Source organism: Bos javanicus, chromosome 16 (assembly GCF_032452875.1).
Source record: "Bos javanicus breed banteng chromosome 16, ARS-OSU_banteng_1.0, whole genome shotgun sequence".
In the NCBI taxonomy this organism is placed as follows: Eukaryota; Metazoa; Chordata; class Mammalia; order Artiodactyla; family Bovidae; genus Bos; species Bos javanicus.
In genome coordinates this window covers 73259838-73283932 of record NC_083883.1, presented here as the reverse complement: position 1 = coordinate 73283932, position 24095 = coordinate 73259838, and the positions used below count along the sequence as shown (strand labels likewise).

The 24095-nt window shown below is 45.4% G+C and overlaps 1 protein-coding gene across 2 annotated transcripts in view; it reads right to left on the bottom strand.

Annotated features, from left to right (window-relative positions):
• The window catches only part of KCNH1 (potassium voltage-gated channel subfamily H member 1), a 448093-nt gene that overhangs the window by 97266 nt on the left and 326732 nt on the right, over positions 1-24095 (bottom strand). For both annotated transcript variants that reach the window (XM_061383594.1, XM_061383597.1), the window contains exon 10: positions 5952-6148. In XM_061383594.1, coding sequence (XP_061239578.1) covers positions 5952-6148 — 197 coding nt within the window. The remainder of the gene's footprint in view (positions 1-5951; positions 6149-24095) is intronic.

Genomic DNA, 24095 nt, shown 5'->3' with positions numbered 1-24095 from the left:
TCACTTTGGGGGGAAACCTTCTCAAGTTTCACAACCTGAGATATGACTGTGATTTACTGTACAATTTTTGGAGTGTGCTAGAGAACAACAAAGGCCATGAGAGGTGTTTCAGAGACAAACTGGGAGAAGGCAATGGCACCCCACTCCAGTACTCTTGCTTGGAAAATCCCGTGGATGGAGGAGCCTGGTAGGCTGCAGACCATGGGGTCACGAAGAGTCGGACACGACTGAGCGACTTCCCTTTCACTTTTCCCTTTCATGCATTGGAGAAGGAAATGGCAACCCACTCCAGTGTTCTTGCCTGGAGAATCCCAGGGATGGGGGAACCTGGTGGGCTGCCGTCTATGGGGTCACACAGAGTCGGACACGACTGAAGCCACTTAGCAGCAGCGGAGACAAACTGTGCCACCTCTGAAGGAAAGTTATGACCAACCTAGATAGCATATTCAAAAGCAGAGACTTTACTTTGCCAACAAAGGTCCATCTAGTCAAGGCTATGGTTTTTCCTGTGGTCATGTATGGATGTGAGAGTTGGACTGTGAAGAAGGCTGAGCGCCGAAGAATTGATGCTTTTGAACTGTGGTGTTGGAGAAGACTCTTGAGAGTCCCTTGGACTGCAAGGAGATCCAACCAGTCCATTCTGAAGGAGATCAGCTCTGGGATTTCTTTGGAAGGAATGATGCTAAAGCTGAAACTCCAGTACTTTGGCCACCTCATGCGAAGAGTTGACTCATTGGAAAAGACTCTGATGCTGGGAGGGATTGGAGGCAGGAGGAGAAGGGGACGACAGAGGATGAGATGGCTGGATGGCATCACTGACTCGATGGACGTGAGTCTGAGTGAACTCCGGGAGTTGGTGATGGACAGGGAGGCCTGGCGTGCTGCGATTCATGGGGTCACAAAGAGTCGGACACAACTGAGTGACTGAACTGAAGTGTGCCACCTCTGAAAAGTCAACAGATTGAGAGAAAGCAGAGGCCACAGGAGAATGCTCATGTGGAAAAGCTGAGCGCCACACGTAACCAGGGCCCCACCACAGGATGTGAGCTGCTTACCAGGGAGCAGGGCACGTGCATAGTTTGCAATCTGCCGCTTACAAGCCAGGTGACCTTGGAAACGTGATTCTGTTCTCCATGGGGTCCTAGTCTATTCCCTTGAGAAGTGGTGTTGGTACTGGGATATGAAGGCTGTTCTGAAGATTTAATAAGCTGACATAAAACATATACTGACACTGTGACTAACTGGAGTTGGTAACAATGTTACTATTAATAGTGTGCAAAGCTCCAGCTGCCGGTAGGAAAATGTCCGGAGAGCCTGATACCCTAGAAAGCCAAGGGTCTGGGATGGGGACCTTTTATCCCCTTTTTATCGTGGACGACAATATGCCACCTCCCTCAGAAGAAAGGAGGAAGCTGTGCTTTCCTCTTGACAAGACACAGATGCCCTGGTGACTGACTCAACAGGTCAGAACAACTTCAGCTTTCCCTCCACGAATGGAACTGGCCAAAAGACTGGGTGAGGGCCAACCCCACCAGTGACCAAAGCAAAGGGACAAGGAGGCCAGAGCAGCTGGCCCCTCGGCTGCAAGAGGCGCAGAGATCCCGGGGGTAACATCCACCCCACAGAACATGCTGCAGAGAGAGTGCCCTGATGTTCTGGAGAATGAGTACCCTCTACACGCAAAGGCAGAAGCATAAAACAAGAAAGAAGAGTGTCCAGTGGACACAACAAATAATAGTAACTCACAACTTAATTGAGTATGTACTATGTTCCAAACTCCGTGTGTGAGAGCTTTGCAGTATTATCTTACTTAATCCTCACAATAATCCTACAAGGAGACCTTTCCATAAGCCCCATTTTACAGACGGGGAAGGCAGCATTTAGGGCTTTCAGAAGCACAAAGTGGCACAGCAAGAAGCAGACTGAGGTCTCACTGGGCTCAGAGCCCACAGACAAGGAAAACCCAAGGTCAACAAAACGCTGGACTGGCCTTCAGGTTCTGCCCCCTTCATCACTGCCTATGACCCCTTCCTGAGTTGGATCCCAAGAGCAGTGCCAAAGGCTGAGGGTGCTCATACACATGGACTCAGGGGTGAGAGGGTGAGGCTTGGGATACAGAGGCCAGGGTCAGCCATGAAGCTGTGAGAGGCAGAGAGAAACCTGGCCAGTGAGTCGTTTCTGGCTCCAGTTCTTCCCTTATTCATCCAGCTCTGTGAACTTTCTATACAATGTCACATTTGTGAAATGAGGGTGGTGGGGAAATGGAGGAGAGACTGGATAGAGTTCTTGCCGTGCGCTGGAGGGCGTCCACAAGACCAAACAACTCCCCAAACCCATGTCAAAGGCACCGTGTTCTCAGGCATCTTTGCAGAATAACACACTCGATTTTGCCAAGATAGAAACAGCCACAAGTATACACTTCACTTGGCCAGAAAAAAAATAGCTACAAGAATGATTCATGCATGTAATGTTCTCATCTTCTATGCCCTATGTAACTAGGAATTAATTCTCAGAAGGACACAATGAGAGACTACAATGGATATACCAAAACGACAAGCCTCTTTTTTTTTTTTTTCCAAGAAAAAGAATGGCTATCTCTTTATAGAAAAGAACTCACTAAAATTCTCTCAGATCCATACCAGATTTATAGGCATTTGAGATTGGAAGGATATTTGAAGGTCAACTGATCTGACTCTCCATCGGATGACTAAGTCTCTTCCACAGTGTTTCTGAGGGGGTCTCCAGAGGATGCCTAAACACCTTCAGGACAAGAAACCGGATACCTACTGCTTTCATTGAGCAGCTCTGATCTTCTCCGAGGTCTCGCTCATACTGTCTACAGCTTTGGTTCTTCCTCTGTGCCCCGTGGCCATACAGACCATGCCAACTTCTTCTCCAAACAGCCTTTCAGAAACACGGCCCCCTGAGCCTCCTCTTCTGCAGAGCTGTCTATCATTCTGCACTTACAAAAACAATCTGACCACTGACATGCTGTTGTTTTGGTTGCCGTCCTTGTTTTTCTAAGATAGATTTATTTGATCCACAATTATTCCAAGATGATTAGTCCTCCAAATAACCCAAACTGTACATTTTTTCCATCCTATATTACCAGCAACACTGAAAGCTGATTATAATCAACTTGCTTTCATAAAAGAAGGAATCAATCAAATAACAGACTTTAAGAGAATCCACTTAGCTAAAAGTATCAGCAGCAGGCATTCCATGTTCGCAGATAAACAAGGAGGAACTGTGAATGCACATTTCTCCCCCACTGCCCATTCCCCATTGGAATTTAAATGACCAGTTTTCCAATCACAGGGCCATAAAAATCATCAATCATCTTAGCCACAGCCTCACATTTTATGATGTAGATGCTGAGACCCAGAGCTCCCATCTCTTTCTCCATGCCATCCCCAGATGTTTTTTAAATTCCCCGTTCTAGATTAGGCACTGGGATACCAAGCCCCTGCCCTCCCAGATCTCTGAGCAGAGACTCACAGGGCAATGCAAGTCAAGGAATTTAAAACAAGTGGAAGCACATTGGTGCGATAGCCCAGTGACAAGTGTTTGGAACTTTGTACAAAAAACCTGGAAGGCAAAAGGCTGTTTCCTTTCTTGTGCCTTGACTCAAACTTCCCTTTGTTTAGCAAACTGATCCTTTAAGACTCAGTTCAGGTCTCATCACCCACCCCCAATACTTTCTCTCTGACTCCTTTAGCTGCCTTCCTCCTTTATGAGCTCATAACACGTTGTACAAATCACATTCAGGGTACTTAGCATCATGTATCGCATTTATCCCTCCTGTGTGCATCTTCTCCATTAGACTTGAGGTTCCTGAAGCTAATGGCAACCTACTCCAGTGTGCTCGCCTGGAAAATCCCATGGACAGAGGAGGCTGGCAGGCTACAGTCCATGGGGTCGCAGAGAGTCAAGTATGACTGAACGACTTCACTTTTTTTTTTTTTCCTTTTCTTTTCATGAAGCTAGGGAGCTGAGTGTTAATTCAGTTTTATACATCTAGTCTAGTTCAGTTGGCATGTATGGGATTTATGAACAAATAAATATTTCAGCATACCCTTAAGATATGAGCATTAAAAAGCAGAGACATTACTTTGCTGACAAAGGTCCATCTAGTGATAGCTATGGTTTTTTCTGTGGTCATGTATGGATGTGAGAGTTGGACTATAAAGAAAGCCGAGTGCCAAAGAATTGATGCTTTTGAACTGTGGTGTTGGAGAAGACTCTGGAGAGTCCCTTGGACTGCAAGGAGATGCAACCAGTCCATCCTAAAGGAAATCAATCCTGAATATTCATTGGAAGGACTGATGCTGAAGCTGAAACTCCAATAGTTTGGCCACCTGATGCGAAGAACTGACTCTGGTGCTGAGAAAGACTCTGATGCTGGGAAAGATTGAGGGCAGGAGGAGAAGGGGATGACAGAGGATGAGATGGTCGGATGGCATCACCAACTCAATGGACATGAATTTGAGCAAGCTCTGGGAGTTGGTGATGGAGGGAAGCCTGGCGTGCTGCAGTCCATGGGGTTGCAAAGAGTTGGACACAACTGTATGACTGAACTGAAGGGTTTGAGAGAAAAGAATTCCAGGCCAGGAAGCCCATGCAGAGACATGGTGCTCTGAAGGGGTGCGGCGTGTTTACAGAACCATATGGGTCATTTTTCTGGTGAGAGTGGTGGGTGCGGGAAGAATGACTGGGGTTGGGGCTTAGGGGTTAGGTTTGGGCCAGATGTGGAAAGCCACATAAACCGTGCGGGAGTGAGCGGACATCATGCTGTGGTTAGAGTGGGGCAGAAAGTCTTTACAGAGGGGAATGACGTCATCCCAATGGTCACATGAGTGGCCAAGGAGGAAGCACTGCATTGAGGAGACGCACAAGGCGTGAGTGTGTTACTGCTTGGTCCAGGATGGAGGAGATGCTGTATCAGGGGTGCTGTGGTCCAAGAGCTCAGGGAAATTCCTGGGGAGGAGAGCAGTGTGGACTGAGGTTTGAGGGTACAGGTAGAAGCAACGGGATGTGATGAGTAAACGGAGGCATGGGAGGCAGGGAAGAAGCATCGAGGACGATGGCAGCGTTTTCCAACCTGGAGCCCCAGGGCGACACAGACAATAGAGACAGGGACCATGAGAAGAGGAGCAGTTTGAGGGGTGGGGGGAGATCACGAGGTCATTTCTGGAAAGATTCCTAAGACAGTCCTCCTGTATGAAGTCTATAGGTGGAGAGCTACCTGCTTGACCGAAGGAGATAAATGAAATGCAAGAACATCGGTCATGAAAACCCAAGTACAAGACACATTGTCTAATCCTTGCAGAGACAGATGGAGCAATTCTGATGATTTGAGGGTGAAAGTAACAAGTTCAGATGAGAGATCTTCTGGTTCTTAAAACCACAAATCATCTCTCAGTCAGTTAAACTGACATCTGTATATAAAATAATCTCCAGAGAATCAAATCCCATCTCTTATTTTCTGGACTCAACTGACTCACTTTCCTATCTTTTTTTTAAAAAAAAATACTATTACCAGCTGGCTAACAGCCTCACACCATTTAGTGTGCTCTAATCAGCAGGGAGAATTAAGTTGACATTAATTAAGTGATCCCACTCAACCATTTTATTGACTAACAACCTCATTTTTTTTTTAAAACTCATCTTTTCAAAATGCTAGAAGGTGAGGATTTTACTGAGGAAAAGCCCACAGACACACTCAGAAGCAAACGCTTCTGCACCAAAATCAATCCATCTTTTAATCAAGTAACGTCCTTTTCTCTCTCATTTTATAGCAAAAGCTCCAAAGAGCAAGCAACAAGCAGAACCTCTAGAGAGTAAGCTACTCCATTTAAATAAACAGCGAAAGGACTTCCTCAGCCCACATGGTTATCCTAAGAGCACAGAGACTGCTCTTGGTAGAAAAGAGACGGAAACTGCACACTCACCCGCTTCCTCAAGTTGTAGGTGAGAATGAGGTTCCGGGAGAAGGAGTGGGAGAAGGCTGTGTAGAATTCCAGCACTTTCTGCAGGGCGTCCCGCTTGATCACATGGAGGTCACAGTAGGTCAAGGCCCTCACATTGGCACAGGACTGGGCAAGGGTGGCTTCCTTCCAGAACACATCTCCAAACACGTCTCCTTTCCCTGAGGAGAGAAGGCGGCGATGAGCAAAGTGCCCGCCAGAGGAGTCTGGCCGTCGGCGCCAGCTTTCCACCGTCTCCCAGGACTGCTGTGCATTCGGCATTCTAAGGCTTGGGCTCAGAAAAGGCCAGACTGGTTTTAATTTGGACCTTAATGACACGCAACTTCAGAAAACTAAAAATACCACAGGATATATGTCAAAGTTCAACCAATAACTTCGGGATCACTTGTGACCTCCCGAACATCCTACATGAAACTGGAACCGCATGTTATTCTTTGTCAACCCTGGTTTTCCAAAACACTGACCATAATCTGTAATGATGTTACTTGCCTGTCTCCCAGCGTGAGCTCTCCTGTGTCCCATCCCTCCACTAACACAGTATCTGGCAACACAGTAGGAGTTCTCACAATGTCTGCTGGCAAAAGAGAGGGAAGGTAAACTGTAGGTCTACATTAGTGTGACTGAGAGGCACACCCTCGGCTGCAGGGCGGAGGGTGTGGACTCTTCATCAGGAGCTGAAAAACAGGAGGTGTCTCCCCTGATTAGCATGACCTATGTGGACGAAATCAGGCAAGAGTGAAGCTCCTCTTCCTCCAAACTCTGTCCACCACCCTGAGGTTTATATGCGCGGTGCCTCATCCTCACTCTCTCTCTCTCCCCCATCCCTCCTTCCATGGCCCTCACCTTGCCAGATGCCCTCCTGGTGGTATAAAAATATGGGCCCTATATAAGCGGCATCTTGAGGATCCTCTTATGCCTAGCATTCCACAGGACTATATTTAATTTTTTGTTTTTTTTTTTAAATTTAAATTTATTTACTTTAATTGGAGGCTAATTACTTTACAATATTGTATTGGTTCCACCACACATCAACATGAATCTGCCACGGGTGTACACGTGTTCCCCATCCTGAACCCCCCTCCCACCTCCCTCCCCGTATCATCCCTCCGGGTCATCCCAGTGCACCAGCCCCAAGCATCCTGTATCAAACCTGGACTGGCGATTCATTTCTTATATGATATTATACATGTTTCCATGACATTCCCCCAAATCATCCCACCCTCTCCCTCTCTCACAGAGTCCAAAAAACTGTTCTGTACATCTGTGTCTCTTTTGCTATCTCACATACAGGGTTATCGTTACCATCTTTCAAAATTCCATATATATGCGTTAGTATACTGGAAACAGTGTCAGACTTTATTTTTGGGGCTCCAAAATTACTGCAGATGGTGACTGCAGCCATGAAGTTAAAAGACGCTTGCTCCTTGGAAGGAAAGTTATGACCAACCTAGATAGAATATTCAAAAGCAGAGACATTACTTTGCCAACAAAGGTCCGTCTAGTCAAGGCTATGGTTTTTCCAGTGGTCATGTATGGATGTGAGAGTTGGACTGTGAAGAAGGCTGAGCGCCGAAGAATGGATGCTTTTGAACTGTGGTGTTGGAGAAGACTCTTGAGAGTCCCTTGGACTACAAGGAGACCCAACCAGTCCATTCTGAAGGAGATCAGCCCTGGGATTTCTTTGGAGGGAATGATTTTGAAGCTGAAACTCCAGTACTTTGGCCACCTCATGCAAAGAGTTGACTCATTGGAAAAGACTCTGATGCTGGGAGGGATTGGGGGCAAGAGGAGAAGAAGATGACAGAGGATGAGATGGCTGGATGGCATCGCTGACTTGATGGACGTGAGTCTGAGTGAACTCTGGGAGTTGGTGATGGACAGGGAGGCCTGGCATGCTGTGATTCATGGGGTCGCAAAGAGTCAGACGCGACTGAACTGAACTGAACTGAACTGATACTGTATTGGTGTTTTTCTTTCTGGCTTACTTCACTCTGTATAATAGGCTCCAGTTTCATCCACCTCATTAGAACTGATTCAAATGTATTCTTTTTAATGGCTGAGTGATACTCCATTGTGTATATGTACCACAGCTTTCTTATCCATTCATCTGCTGATGGACATCTAGGTTGCTTCCGTATCCATTTAACAAGTCAACAGAGTACTCATCCCACATAGTGGTATTCTGGTTCAAACTTCTATCAATCTCTTCTTGCCTAGGGATATTCTTCCAACCTTTCCCAGAGATTGAGGTTTTAACATATGTCTAATGCAGAGCTTAATTCATTCCTGGCACAGCCTCTGGTTATATAACAAATAGCTTGAAACATTGTTTCTCTTGCCTTTAAATTTTCAGCACAGATAAACACAAATCTGAATCTCCAGGGAGCCAGAGAGAGGTGTTTGGGAAGGAAGGAAACAATGCAACCAGGGTGAAAACCAATCTAACAACCCTTGAGGGAGCTGTCAGCCCATGCATTCAGATCAGCCACACTCTACAGCTGGAACCCAGGCACCTGCGACTCAGTGTGCTTTACGGGGCAGCTGTTTTCCTAATTCATGCAAAAGGACGCAATTAGGGCTTTAAGCATCTGAACAGAAGTTGACCTTTTCTCAAACACCAGAAAGTGTCCACCCTAAGCACATAAGGTACTCCACGGGTACAGCCTCTCCAAGCACCTCCACGACATGAGCTGAGAAGCAAATGTGCTGGACACGTTATTTCACACACTGTGTTTATGAAATAAAGTGCAGCTTTAATTTGTGAACATAGCTTCATCGACTCATACGAGTAGGATACAAGGTTGGGTAGCTCTTAGGCAGATATGTGCCTATGCTATTTAACCCCTTACCAGGTGTTTTTTCAGCCATCTGTAATATGAGTGTGGTAATGCAAAGCAGGAGCCATCCGATGGGAATGTCTCTCTCTGTGGGGTACCACCAGGCCTCCATGGAGAGGGGTTCATTCAGTGTGTGCTCCCTAGCATGCATGGAGTCCTCATCGACAAGGCTGGACAATTCATTCATACATATGGAGCATTCTATAACTCCTCTCTACTGCTCTGTCATGCCTCTCATGCCTTTCATAATTATGTATTCCTGTTCCCCTAGACAATGCTCTTTTTCTGACACGCAGTGTGACAGATAGTCAAAACACAGACCCTACTCTCATATTGCAACTTATGTCAATAAAAGTGAAAGTGTCAGTCACCCAGTTGTCTCCAACACTTTTGAGACACCATGGAGCCCACCAGGCTCCATGGGGATCCTCTAGACAAGAATACTGGAATGGTTTGCCATTCCCTTCTCCAGGGGATCTTCCAAACCCAGGGATCAAATCCAGGTCTCCCACACTGTGGGCAGATTCTTTACCGCCCAAGCCAGTGGAGGTCTCATTCTATGTCAAGAGGTAAAGCCTAATTCCCTTTCCTTAAACCAGAACTCACTTTAATCCCTTGCCTTGGCCAACAGAATGTGGCAGAAGCGATGTTCTGGGATTTTCAGGCAGGGTCATAAGAAGCCTTGTAGCTTCTGCCTGGGTTTCTTGGAACACTGACATCTCAGGATCCTCCCTCTTAGACCCAACCACCATGTTTTGAGAAGAACAAACCACACAGGAGGTCACACAGAAGCGCTCTAACGGTCCAGCTGACAGCCAGGCTCCACTAGTCTCGTAAGCAAGCCATCTTGGTCCTCCAGCTCAGACAAGCCTTCAAATGACTTCAGCCACAGTCAGCACTGGACTGAACCACGTGTGGGAAGTTGAAGGGAGAACCAGCAACTGAGCCAACCAACCCACATAATCATGAGAAACAATTAATTTTTTAAGCCACTAAATTTGGGAGTGGTTTGGTCAGCAGAAATAGATAACCAGAACACACAGAATCACGGAGCTCTAGGCCGAAGGGCCCATAAGAAATTACTTAGTGGTTTAAGTCAGAACTATTGAGAATAGATCATTGGTAACCCTGCCTGATTCTTATTAAGATTACTTCATCTAAGCAGCTTAAGCTTCCATCAACAGATGAATGGATAAAGAAGATGTGGTGTATGAATACGTATAGGTACACACACAACACGGAACAGTACTCAGCCAAAAAAAGAATTAAGTGTTGCCGTCTGTAGCAATATGGATGGACTTTGAGGGTATTCAGTTCAGTTCAGTCGCTCAGTTGTGTCCGACTCTTTGCGACCCCATGAATCACAGCACGCCAGGCCTCCCTGTCCATCACCAATTCCCGGAGTTCACCCAAACTCATGTGCATCGAGTCAGTGATGCCATCCAGCCATCTCATCCTCTGTCGTCCTCTTCTCCTCCTGCCCCCAATCCCTCCCAGCATCAGGGTCTTTTCCAATGAGTCAACTCTTCGCATGAGGTGGCCAAAGTACTGGAGTTTCAGCCTCAACATCAGTCCTTCCAATGAACACCCAGGACTGATCTCCTTCAGAATGGACTGGTTGGATCTCCTTGCAGTCCAAGGGACTCTCAAGAGTCTTCTCCAACATCACAGTTCAAAAGCATCAATCCTTCGGCGCTCAGCTTTCTTCACAGTCCAACTCTCACATCCATACATGACCACAGGAAAAACCATAGCCTTGACTAGATGGACCTTTGTTGGCAAAGTAATGTCTCAGCTTTTTAATATGCTATCTAGGTTGGTCATAACTTTCCTTCCAAGGAGTAAGCAACTTTTAATTTCACGGCTGCAATCACCATCTGCAGTGATTTTGGAGCCCCCCAAAAATAAAGTCTGACACTGTTTCCACTGTTTCCCCATCTATTTCCCATGAAGTGATGGGACCAGACGCCATGATTGAGGGTATTATGCTATGTGAAATAAATCAAAGGAAAAATGAATACTGGATGATATTATTTACATGGAAACTTAAAAAAATTCAACAAATTAGTGAATGAAACAAAAAAGAAGCTGACTCATACATACAGAGAACAAAACAGTAGGTATCAGCATGAGCAGAGGGAAGCAGGAGGGGCAATACAGAAGTAGAGAAGTAAAAGATACAAACTATTAAGAAAAGCTACAAGGATTATACTGTACAATGTGGCTATTATTAAATATCCAATACTTTATAATAACTATAAATGGGACATAAATTGTGTTAAAAACTGTGTTACTATACTGTATATCTGTAATATTATAATACTGTATATCAACTATACTTCAATTTAAAAAGCAATGGAAAAAAAAAGCTATGGAAAAAATATGAGGGGAAATTTTTGAAGAAACAAACTGGAGAAATGTGGGTTATTTAGCAATATAGTCATTATACTCCCATGTCATAAAAATAGACATAAAAAATAATCACAGGAAATATATCAAAATATTAAGTGTTATCTCGGGATTGGGAAGTGGATTCACAAATCACGATTTTCCTTGTTTATACTTCTACTCAAAGTATAATATTTTGTAATCAGAAAAAAATATTACTTCATTTAAGCAAAACCCAATATGTGAACATTATATACCTCAAATGAATTAGGAGTAGTCTTTCTAATTATAAAAGAACCCATAAAGTAAAATAATAGCCCCCTCATGTATATTTGACGTGAGTTTATTTGTAAAAATTCAGTTTATAAACAACTCTTCAGGGGCATATCTATTGTTACCACAAAGAGCAACCATATTGTGTTTTAAACATAGCAGGAAATAAATCACACATCTTTAGAAATGACAATATTCCCATTGTGAAGAGTTTTCCAATCAAAGGTTTTGACAGCAACAATAAATGGAGACTAGTTCCTACCACGCCAAGTATTTCACGGTGAGATAGTCACGATTAATCTGTAGGGTCCAGGAAGTCTCAGTGTTGTCATAACTTGCATCTGATTTTCAGCCCCAACTGAAAATCATACTTTCTTCCTGTCAAGTCAGCCTTTTTTGGTATAAATAATCTGTTAGTGAGATTTAAGAAAGAGGTGTCGGAGGACCTGTCAGATTCAAAACAAACCCAGGACTATTCTGGCAAATGAGAAACGTATTTATGACATGCAAAGCTGTCAAAGGGAAGGACACAGAGCATTTGGCAGCTGCCTGTGAACCACACACATTGCTGGAATCATGACTTCCTGGGTCAGGGCTACGCATCAGAGGCCAGGACAAGCTCTATACCCACATTCATCTCTGTTCCCTAGTGTGAAATGATTGTTTGCTGAAGAACAAAAGGTACCCCTGCACACTCAGCAATCAAACTTCTGCAGGCAATCAGCTTATTGATTTATTTATTACACTGAGATGCTGGGTGCAGAATGTTAAAACCTAATGTTCCAGGATTCGAAAAGACATACTAAGTGGATGTTCTCAGCTGGGAGAAAAGAAAAAAGGAAAAACAAAAGAGAGGGGGGGAGTAAGGGAAAGGTAGTCTCATTAAAACTCCAAGAAAACATCCCTGTGGTAATTAATCCTCTCCTCTCCCACCCCCAGTTATACTCAGCTTTCTTTACTGAACCTCCTCTTTTGCTGTAAACATAAAAAGCCCTCTGGGGTACAAAGGTGGGGCTGAGGAACAGTCACAAAGCAGAGGTGGGAGTTGGACAGGGGGCTCAGGTGGCACTGGGAGAGGGAGGGGAGCCCTCCGCAAGGAGCCCAGCACAGGAGGAGACCAACATCCCATAGAACAGGGTCCCCAGCCCCAGTCCACAGAGCAGAGGGGAGCGGCAGACAAGTGAGTAAAGCGTGGTACTTATAGCCACTCCCCATCGCTGGCATTACCGCCTGCGCTCCACCTCCTGTCAGAACAGCTTAAGATTCACGTTGATGTATGGCAAAACCCATCACAATGTTATAACAGAATTATCCTCCAATTAAAATAAATAAGTTAATTTTAAAAGCAGATTCTCACAGGAGTGCAAACCCTGCGGTGCACTGAGCATGCGAAGCGCCTAGGTTGTGTGCTCCTCATCCCCTGGCCACCATCCATGGAAAACTCATCTTCCATGAAACTGGTCCCTGGTGCCAAAAAGGCTGGGGACTGCGGCTATAGACAATTTGATGTCATGAAGGCAGAGACTGAAGCAGAGAGGACGGTGGGAGCAGGGAGGTTGAGAGGGTTAAGGGGAGTGATCAGGGAAAATTCAAGAGGTGCTGGGACTCAGGGATCTGAAAAGATCCGACAGCCTGATGTCTGAATGCTAAAGAGCTGCAGAAATGGACAACTGAGTTTACAAAACTCCAGAAAAAGCCCTGTTTCTCAGACTGGCTGTGAGTGAGCTTGGAGGGGTCAGAGCAAAAACGAAATTCCAGCTGCTTCTCGTCACTATTTTCTATTATGTCCTCTCATAAGGCCCACTCAGACTGGTATCCTGTACTAAGCAAAACATAATTCTGCAGTTAAAGTCATCACATGCTGCTAAAATCATCAGCCATTTCTAGGCCCATACCAATTGGAAAGAACTGATTCAGTTCCTCACGCAGCTCTCAGCAGGCGCTCTTCTGGGTGCTGAGGTCTAGAGTAGCGGGATGGCGGAGGCGGTGGAGGGAGAGAAACAGAGCAGGTGATGCTAACATGCTAGGGGCTATGATGGGAGAGAGAGAGGGGTGCTCGGCTCAAGCTCATAGGGCAAGGGAAGGCTTCTGGGGAGATGTGGCATCTGAGCTGAGACCTAAAGGAAGGGATCCAGTGAGCCAGCATGAAGATGACACACACACTGCTCTTACAGTGAACGAGTCAGCCTTCCACAATTCCTCGCTGAAATGTTTGTCTTACTCTTTGGACCTTGATGCCTTCAAACTGTAGTGCTAGAGAAGATGCCTGCAAGTCCCTTGGACAGCAAGGAGATCAAACCAGTCAATCTTAAGGGAGATCAACCCTGAATACTTGTTGGAAAGACTGATGCTGAAGCTGTAGTATTTTGGTCATCTGATGAGAACAGTTGACTCATTGGAAAAGTCCCTGATGCTGGGAAAGATTGAGGGCAGAAGGAAAAGAGGGCATCAGAGGATGAGATGGCTGGATGGCATCACCGATGCAATGGATGTGACTTGGGCAAACTTTGGAAGATGCTGATGGACAGGGAAGCCTGGTGTGCTGCAGTCCATGGGGTCACAAAGACTTGGACACGACTGGGTGATTAAACAACAGCAGCAAATACCCTGATCGACATGTTTCTTAGGCCCAGAATGAATTTATAACTAAGGGGTCAGAGCAGTTTCCCCAGTTGGGCTACTCTTTTCTTTGACATTCCTGCTTCATTCTTGTTTTCACTTCCTCCAATTTTGAATTTTCAGTTTTCTCCTAGTCATTTCAGCTCTCTAAGGGGACTATCTTAGGCTTATCAACTTAATGCATATTCTATCTTCACAGCCTAAGCCTCAGGTGGAAAAAATAAAGCACAACTGTTAGCTTTGGCCTCTGTTGAAAAAGTTATAATTATCTAGGCCTTGCTGGAACCCTGAAAGCTAATACTTTGATTTTTTTTTAAATGTTTTTGGTAATTCTCTTCACTGCTTAGGTCCTGAGTCACACCCTGTCAAATTAGGTTAATGTTGTTACTATTCTTTTAAAATATCAAATCTACATTTGTATTTGACCATCTATGGACTCCAATGATCTCATCTATAAAATGGAAATTGGGGAATGATGCTTGAAGTAGGAAGTACCTACTTCCAAGGTTTGTAGAGAGGATCAAATGAAATGATATATTAAAGTATTAAAATGCTGTACAAACAGGAATAAAAAAAAAAGACACAGCACAGAGATGATTTCAGGGAGCGGGAGTGGCATGTGCAAAGGCCCTGAGGCACAGGACTGAACCCGAACGCTCTCTGTATTGCCCCATGCTTTGGATCATCTGCTCCCTCACTAGCCTGTAGGGATGAGTGTGGACAGCATATTTTGTGACCCTCTGAGGAAAGTGCCTGGTCTCCTCATTCAGCTGCAAACTCATCTAAGCACCTTCCAGACTCTACAGTGAGCATGTGACACCAACACTGCCGCCCACCCCTCCCCGGGATGCTGAGAGAGACACCAGGAATACAGAGTGCAGTGAGGGCCAGCCCGAGTGCCTTTATTCCTCTTCTCTGGGACATCAGGAAGTCTTACGCCCTCAAGCCATTTGAAGACTAGAGGCACCTTGCCACTCACTGCATCAGGAGGGTGAAATGTGGCAGCAGAGATCCCAGCATAAGCAGAGAGGCTCTGAGGGAGAACCACTCTCTCTCCTGGCCCTTGGGGTAACTGTGCTTAGAGGATGTAACACGGAAGCTGGGACAATGTGTCCAGGCAAGCCCCGAGCAGACTGCGCACACCCACTGAACCGGCTGGCTCAGAAGGATTAGAATGAGGACGCAGAGAGTTCTCAGAACTCCTGGACTCAGGATACACACCAGGCTTGTGCAATCCAGGTCATTGCCATTGTCCTCAGATTAAGACACGAAGAGAACTGCCCAAAATCTCCTCCCTGGTACTTGCCCTGGGATGTTTTCCAACTACTTTTTCATCCACTCCCTCAACAGAGGCTTCAGGCCAGACAAGCTGACTTCGAGCTCAGGTGCACCCTGCTGGGGGCTGGCAGGACCCGGCTGGCCCCTCCTCCTGACTCTCCACCTCCAGTCACTCGGGTTCTTAGACTTCCTCCAAGTCCGGCTCCCCGCTTCCCTCTGGGCCTTCCCAGCACAGCCTTGGACACTCTGCCCTGCTCCCTGGTCTGGATAATTCCTTCTCGTGCCTCGAAATACACCCCACCTCCTCCCCGACCCTTTGACCATATTTGTGCCTTTGGCACTCTGCAAACAATCCCTGCATCACCGCATCCCCAGCCGTGTGTCTGGCACACAGCAGGCGCTCAATGGTTGTTGAATGCATAAACAAACCAAGGGCGCTAGGCATCTTACTAAACCTCCCCACTGTCAATTCACTCAGCTTGAAAATGTGGGTAATAAAACCCACCTCCCAGGAATGTCGTGAGACTCACATGAACTAATATGAACAAGGCACTTAGCACTGTGCTTGGAGCACAGTAGGTGCTCAATAAATAGTAACCACAATAAAGATGAATCCTCAACAGTATAAATCAATTATACTCCAATAAAAATAATAATAAAAAAAACTGAAGCTATCAACCATGTGACAATTAATTTCACTGTGAAATGACCTATAGTTTCAAGCAATGGCGATCTACAAACCATTCATTTTGAACACTGGCTACCTGACCAGGCCTGAGCTGTTTGTTGTTCTCAGATTTATTTCTATTCAAGAAATATGTATTGCATGCCTATCATTGCATTGTGCTAAGTGCTGAGGGATATGATATCAAGAATGAATTAGTTCTTAGCCCCACCCACCAAAGTGTATTGAAGAGTTACGGTAAGATTAAAGATGATAGGAAGCAGAGTGCTATCGGGGAGAGGAGATGCTGGTGGGAATCATTCTCAGAAAGAGTGCCGGGGATAAGAAAGAAAAATTCAAAGCATGCATAATAAATCTTCCTGTTCAATATTTAAAAAAAAAAAAAAGAAGAGTCCTCTGTAAGAGCCCTGTGATGCAAATTCCACAGGGATCGTCAGTCTCATTTTGAAGAGAGGCGTGAGCTCCAGAGAGGTTTGAATGATGGTCCGTGACCCACAGACTTTCCCCTCACCCCGGTGCAGCCTCCACACGGAGAGAGGCTTCCCAGTGATTCCAGTGATCATCCTCTGCAACCCCACCCCCCCGCCCCAAGCAGCTTCCTCTTCAGCCAACACTTAGAGACCTCTACCTGGGGCAGGCACCAAGCTGGGTGACGGGAAAGAGGATAAGTCAGGGGCTGCTTTGATCTTAAGGAGCCACGGCCAAGGAATTCACCTATACCCCAGAACGACTTCTCTGTTACGGAAATGGAATCCACGACCCTTAGCTGGGCACACAGACGACCAGAACCAAGGCCACACCGCACTTACGTGTGGCCCTCTGCCCGAACTCTGGTTAAGGGGAGGGGTGCGGAGGGACGGGTGCCCCCCGGGGGTCCTGCCCTGCCCTCCTCTCTCCCCGCCTCCTCCCGACCAGAACAGGATGGGAGCTCTCTTGGACCAGGGAGCCCAGGTGCCAACCTAGTTAGGATGAAGCAACAGGCTAGGAGGAGACTGGCTGCCTGACACCATGAAGTTGCCATTTCAGGCCCCTATACCTGGACTGCTGGCTACATGAGACAAAAACAAGCTTCTGTCTTATCTAAGCTTCTATTATTTCAGGGTTTTGCTGGATCAACCGAACCTACCTCCTAGCCAATTCAGAAGTCCACTATCCGGTGGGGCTGGAATGTGTTTGTCTCTATGGTAGTAGGTATAAGTAAGTAAGTAAGTGAACTCTCTCAGTTGTATCCGACTCTGTGACCCCATGGACTGTAGCCTACCAGGCTCCTCTGTCCATGGGATTTTCCAGGCAATAGTACTGGAATGGATTGCCATTTCCTTCTCCAGCAGATCTTCCCGACCCAGGGATCGAACCCGGGTCTCCTGCATTGTAGACAGATGCTTTACCTTCTGAGCCACCAGGCAAATTGAGCCACATAGGTAGTAGGTATGCTGCTGCTACTGCTAAGTCACTTCAGTCATGTCCGACTCTGTGTGACCCCATAGATGGCAGCCCACCAGGCTCCCCCGTCCCTGGGATTCTCCAGGCAAGAACACTGGAGTGGGTTGCCATTTCCTTTTCCAATGCGTGAAAGTGAAAAGTGAAAGTGAAGTCACTCAGTCGTGTCCTACCCTCAGCGACCCCATGGACTGCAGCCTTCCAGGCTCCTCTGTTCATGGGGTTTTCCAGGCAAGAGTACTGGAGTCGGGTGCCATTGCCTTCCCCAGGTAGTAGGTATATACATGCCTATTTCCTTCACCTGTTCCAGGAAAAAGCATGGACTTCCTTATGTCTGAAGGATCAGATAGTAACATGACGGTGGAGGCTCTGACAGCACGTTCAGAGCAAAAGCTCCAGCGACTTGAGCTAAACACCTTGGTGGTACCCACTGACCTCGCACCAGCCCTGACTGTGGACGTGGGGCCAGCATCTGCTGAGGAGACCCAGTGCATTAGGCCAGCGGCCAGCCAGGGACCCTGCTTCAGGCATCCACTACGTACCTCAACCCAAAGCTGCTAAGATCCAGGCTTTCAAGCTAATTCTGGAACACAGAACTCTCCCTCATGCATTGATGGCCATTTCCCTTGCATTGTCTGAGCCCATGGAGGAGTGAGGGTAAGCAGAGTTCTGACACCTTGTAAATCTTGCCTCCTGTCTGTAGTGAAACCACAAAGCCCTTGTTCTTACTGGAAAGAAAGAAAAAAAAAAGCTGCTGGCAGGCTGTGATCTCTGCTTTGTCTCCTGCAGTTTAGAGACGTAAGAATGTACATCAGAGACAGACAGACACAGTGGAAAGCTCATCCATTTGCCTTCCCCTCCAGGCCATGAAGATCCGTTACTAGGAATAAAGCCTTAGCTTTAAGTGTCAGATCCTATCAGATTGTGCTGTGGTGTTGGGTGCTTAGCCTGAATGTTTTATTGGATTTCTTTTGCCAGAAAAGAAATCAGGGAATGGAGAGGCTCAGGAGGTCAAGGCTCCAGGGAGAGGCATGCAGTTCATCCCAATTCTCATAGGGATGTCTCCTTCTAGAAAGGTTGGTCTCATGTTAGATTTTGTAGGAGAGCTCAGAGATGTTCAAGAAATACTTGTTTTCTTTGGAGGTTGGTACAAAGGAGAATAACTGTTCTCTGAAAACCATCTCTGTACTAGAGATGGGACACTGGTATGGTTCAGCCATATGTCTGGTTAATGAAAACCACGCAAGACCCATAACATCATGTACCAGGTGCAACGTGAACTGTCTCTGACTCTCCCCGGCGGTTATTAGATTGTCAGTTCCCAAAGGTGGGGTTACATCTCACTACCCTTTTGCACACAGTTCAATCCAGTTCAACAATTTGGCACAACCTATTACAGATCAGGCAGTGTTCCTGGAATTAAGGGAGATAAAACAAAAAGACAGGACATCATCTCTACGTTCAAGGGGCTTACAATGTAAGGAGACAAAACTTACATGTGCAAAACGATGAAGTTGAAACAAACAAAAATGTAAAAACAAGATATGTGAGAGGCTGCTCTAGGAAATCAACCTGGAATATTCACTGGGAGGACTGATGCTGAAGCTGAAACTTCAATATTTTGGGAAGAGCCATCTCACTGGAAAAGACCCTGATGCTGGGAAAGATTGAGGGCAGGAGGAAAAAGGGATGACAGAGGATGAGATGGTTGGATGGCATCACCAACTCAGCAGACATGAATTTGAGCAAACTCCAGGAGACAGTGAAGGACAGGGAAGCCTGGCATGCTGCAGTACAGGGGGTCACAAAGAGTTGGACATGACTGAGCAACTGATCAACAACAACAAATCTAGGCAGAACTACTGAGATTTCAACGGAGAAAAAGAGAATGGAGCTGGCCTTCTACAGGAAGGCAAGGGAATTTAGACACACGAAAGAGATGGATAATCCCCCCAAACAGCAGGGGGGAAAACTGGATGGTTGGGAATGAAGAGAGTCGGTTTGGGCTCTGCTCTCCTTTCTGCAATGGCAGTTTCTTGGCGGTGTTATCTACACCGTCTCCACATTCTCACTGTTGAAGGGGAATGATTGGTGCCTATTCCTGATGGTTCCTGCCTGGAAGGCAGCTCCAGGGGCACCACACTCCTGGCCTCTGTTGTGCCCTCATCTGATTGATGAGTTTGGAAGGAACCCCTGCACGTGTGCAGGCCAGCCCCTTCTCTGTCCTGGGGATCTGCCTGTTGGAACTTATCCTCTCTTGTCTCTCTGGTGGTCCCTTCTGACACCAGAACAGAGCTACAGCACAGAGCCTCCCAAGTGTAGGCTTGTGCTGGTCAGCAAGACAAGGGTGGGTCTAATCCCGGCTCTTAATATTGGGAAGCCTTCTTGGATGCAAATATAATGCATATTCTCCAATATCAGCTTTATCACAAAAGTGAAAGGTGATATTTTGACTGGTACCCATCGTACTTACTGTCTCTCTCTTGGTTCAGAACTCCAGGAGAGATGAATACAAATTATGAGGCACCCCTGAACCAACACCCACCTCTCTTCATTTCTCAGGCTCCTCTAATCTTGCTTCTGACTATACTCTCAACACTACTCACAGTAGTCAATAACTTCTCCTGGTAACAGCCTAAAAGATATTTTTCAGTCCTCAACACATTACAGCTCTTTGATTCTAAGATATCTTTAGGCTGTTTGGCATGCCTTATCTCTGAAATCAGAACATATTTTACAATCAATGATCTGTCACAGTTTAACCGGCAGCATTGTTCCTCGGTGGGCCACAGGATATTGGTGCGTCTTTATCATCCACAGCATCCGCTAGACAATGGAAATGTGCTTCTGAAGCACTTGAAAATGCCCTTTTCTGCCCCTCCTTGGCTTTGGTGACACCCCACTCCCCTGGTCTCTCACCCTCTGCAGGTGGTCCATTTCAGGCTCCTACCTGTGACCCATATTAAACAGTGTCCTTTGGGGCTCTGCTTGAGACCTGGTTGCTTTTTACCTTCCCCCTCTCTCTCCAGGTTTTCTCAGCCTCTGCTCTGGCTTCAGTTGCCATCAGGATCACAATGATCCCCAAGTTTATATATATATATATATATTTTAATTTAAATTTATTTATTTTAATTGGAGGCTAATTACTTTACAATATTGTATTGGTTCTGCCACATATCAACATGAATCTGCCATTGGCATACACATGTTCCTCATCCTGAACTCCCCTCCCACTTCCCTCCCCATACCATCCCTCTGGGTCATCCCAGTGCACCAGCCCCAAGGATCCTGTATCGAACCTGGACTGGTGATTCATTTCTTATATGATATTATACATGTTTCCATGACATTCCCCCAAATCATCCCACCCCCTCCCTCTCCCACAGAGTCCAAAAGACTGTTCTATACATCTGTGTCTCTTTTGCTGTCTCGCATACAGGGTTGTCGTTACCATCTTTCTAAATTCCATATATATGCGTTAGTATACTATATTGGTGTTATTCTTTCTGGCTTACTTCACTCTGTATAACAGGCTCCAGTTTCATCCACCTCATTAGAACTGATTCAAATGTATTCTTTTTAATGGCTGAGTAATACTCCATTGTGTACCTCGAGTTTTGATCTTTCTTCTGAGTCCAGCATCTCCCAGCTAAGTTACTTGAACTTAGCTCAAACCCACAGACCCAAAACTGGAACTCGTCCTGCTCCCTGGAAGACCTGCACATCCTCGAGTGAGTGTCCCCTTCCCTGTGAAAGTGGTCCAAGTCATGCCAGACCCCACCCTCTTGCTTGTCTCCATATTCAATAAATGACCACGCTCTGACCATTTTAATCTATCGTGTATCTCTTGGATCTGTTTACTTTTCTCCATCCTGTGAAGCCGGCTCAGGCCTCTCTCATCTCTCAGCATCCTCCTCACCAGGCTCCTTGTCTGCTTTCCTTTCTCTTCACAGCAGCCAGGATGATCTTTCTAAACACAGATCGATTCTGTCACTCTTCTCCTTTAAAGTCTTTGTGCATGCTGCCCTTCTGCCAGGGAACACGCTCTCTTAATCTCCCATCCTAGTCCCCTACCCACTTCTCTGCTGCACCTAGTGGAATTCAGTTTGCCATGGAAGTCTCAGTTCAGATGCCACCTCTGTCAGGAAGCCTTCCTTGATTTCTCCTGGCTGGGCTGAATTAGATGCCTGTCTTATAAGCTCCCATAGCATCCTGTTCTTTGACCTATTATAACTCTTGGCATTCTATTAAATAACAGAAGTGAAACTGCATATTCACTTGTCTATTTTCCTGGTGAGACTTAAGCACTACAGCTGGTTTGTTTATGAAATGAACAAATCAATATAGGAAAAGATGGGTCTGAGTGGAATAGTATACAGTGGGCCAGGATCTGAAAGACTGAGAATGCCCTAGGATGGATGACTTTGAGGACAGGACTGGTCCCCAGTCCAAGTATCCTCAGGTAGCTATGTTGTCAGCCTGACTCTAGAAGGAATTTGCTGACCTGCTCAGAAACACACCCGTAATTCATTCTGATCCAGCTTAATGCTGAGCTGAAAATTTATGGACAGATCTAAAAAGAAGAAATAAAAATGATGGATGTTAGAAATTATCCTATGATATAACTGCTTTCCTTAAAGGAATTAAAATCTCATCCAAATATGGGTCACTGGCCTTTCTGGTGGAGACTCTACTTTTCTCAAACAACATTGGCATCAGTCTCTGAATGAGGGCACCACACACAAACAGTTACATTAAACCAATGGCTTGGAAACACCACGACAGTTCTCCTTCTGTTCTTCACAACTGAAATTAGATAAAAGTAAATTAGCCGAATGTTTCTCCACTAAGTAAACAGATGACAAATCTTCCACTGAAAGCAGGTGATGATTTCCTAAGATTGCTACAGATAACAATTCAAAATTGACTTGATTTCCCTCCTTTTGTTTATACAGTATGTATGCATTGTAGAAAATAATTGAAATATATTGAAAAATAGAAAATATGGGCTCTATGCTTTTGGCCGATAGAAAAGCATGCACAAAGCTTCAGTTGACATTTTGGTACACGCTCCATCTTTCTTCCATTCATATGCATTTTTATGTAAGTTAAGGTCAGTACATATATACTTACATATTCTGTTTTTCCGCCCCCTCCACCCAGTTAACATTATATTTGAAACATTTTGCATTCCAATAAAACTTCTTATATCATCATCATAACAGTTGCCCTTGATTTACCATAATTTTTTTAAACCAATCCTCTCTGTCTGGGCTCTACAGTTATGAGAATTTCCTTTAGAAAGCTCTATTAACTCTCCTAAATATCAGTGTCTTCACTGGGACTACAGGGACTACAAACCAATCTTTTAAATTGCTTAAGCAAAAACAGCATTAGGAGCAAGAACCTGGTTGTCCTCCCCACCCTCACTCAATGCATACATTACCGGATACAAATGGTTCTGCATTTCTGAAGTTCTGTTCACGCTATGGCTCCTGGCTAGGAGTGCGGATTTAATATAATTGCTTCGGCTGATGGAACAGCTATATGAATATTAATGTTGGTTGAAGTGTTTAGAGAGACACTTAAACAAAGCTTCCTCCCTTTGTGCTGAGCACGAGCAAGAGGTATTATTATATGGTTCACAGCAGCAGTGGTCACGCAGCCACTTAGCAAGCTCCCAGGGGAATGTGGAGGAACATCGCAGAAGACGGCGGTGCAGGAAGCGGGGCAGGGTGGGGGGGTCTCCCCTCAATCCCTCAGAAGGGAAACGTCTCTAAAGGATTTAGCTTCCCTGTCTCTAACACAACTAGGATTTACACAAAGTTACTGCTGCTTTTTCAACTTCCGTCAGATAAGCCAGTCCACCTTTGTCGTCCGGTGGTTCTCTTTTCCAAGAACTGTTTGAAGGAGGAGTTGGGAGGACCTACTAAGATTAATGCTATTTTTCTGATTGGATCAGGAGATAACAAAAGAAATGCTGTCAAGATTTCTTTTGAAAAATAAAATGTTATTCTTTTTTCAGGTTGCATCCTAATAACTGAAAGGATATGTGAAACTTGGAGCAATGCTTTCTCAAGATCTACTTAAAAATTTTTTTTTTAATTTTCCTGATTTTGAAAGTAGCATACATTCTTTTAAAGAATACTTGAAAGACAAATATAAAAAAGAAAATGAAATCCCCTGGCACCTCAAAACCAAAGTCACCAACTATAACATGGTGATGAAGCTGTTGGTAGACATTTATCTATGAATGTTTCTTCCCACATAGCTGAGGTCACATTACATTAAAGAAGTGTATTTTATTAATTTACTTATCATAGGAGCTTCTAATATCATTTAAAATTCCTTTTGAGCATTTTGAATGACTACACTCTTATTTCGTTTAAAATGCTCTGAAATACTTGGTCATTCAGACAAGCATCCATATATTCTCTCTGCACCTATCTTCCCCTTGATTTCCTATTCCTTCCTCTGAATCCTAAATCTGTCTTGAGCCCCGGTTTCTTTTCCCAGTTCCAGACGCACCTTTCTGAATGGCTGTGGAACACTCCACTTGGATATCCAACTGCCCTTTAAATGCAACAA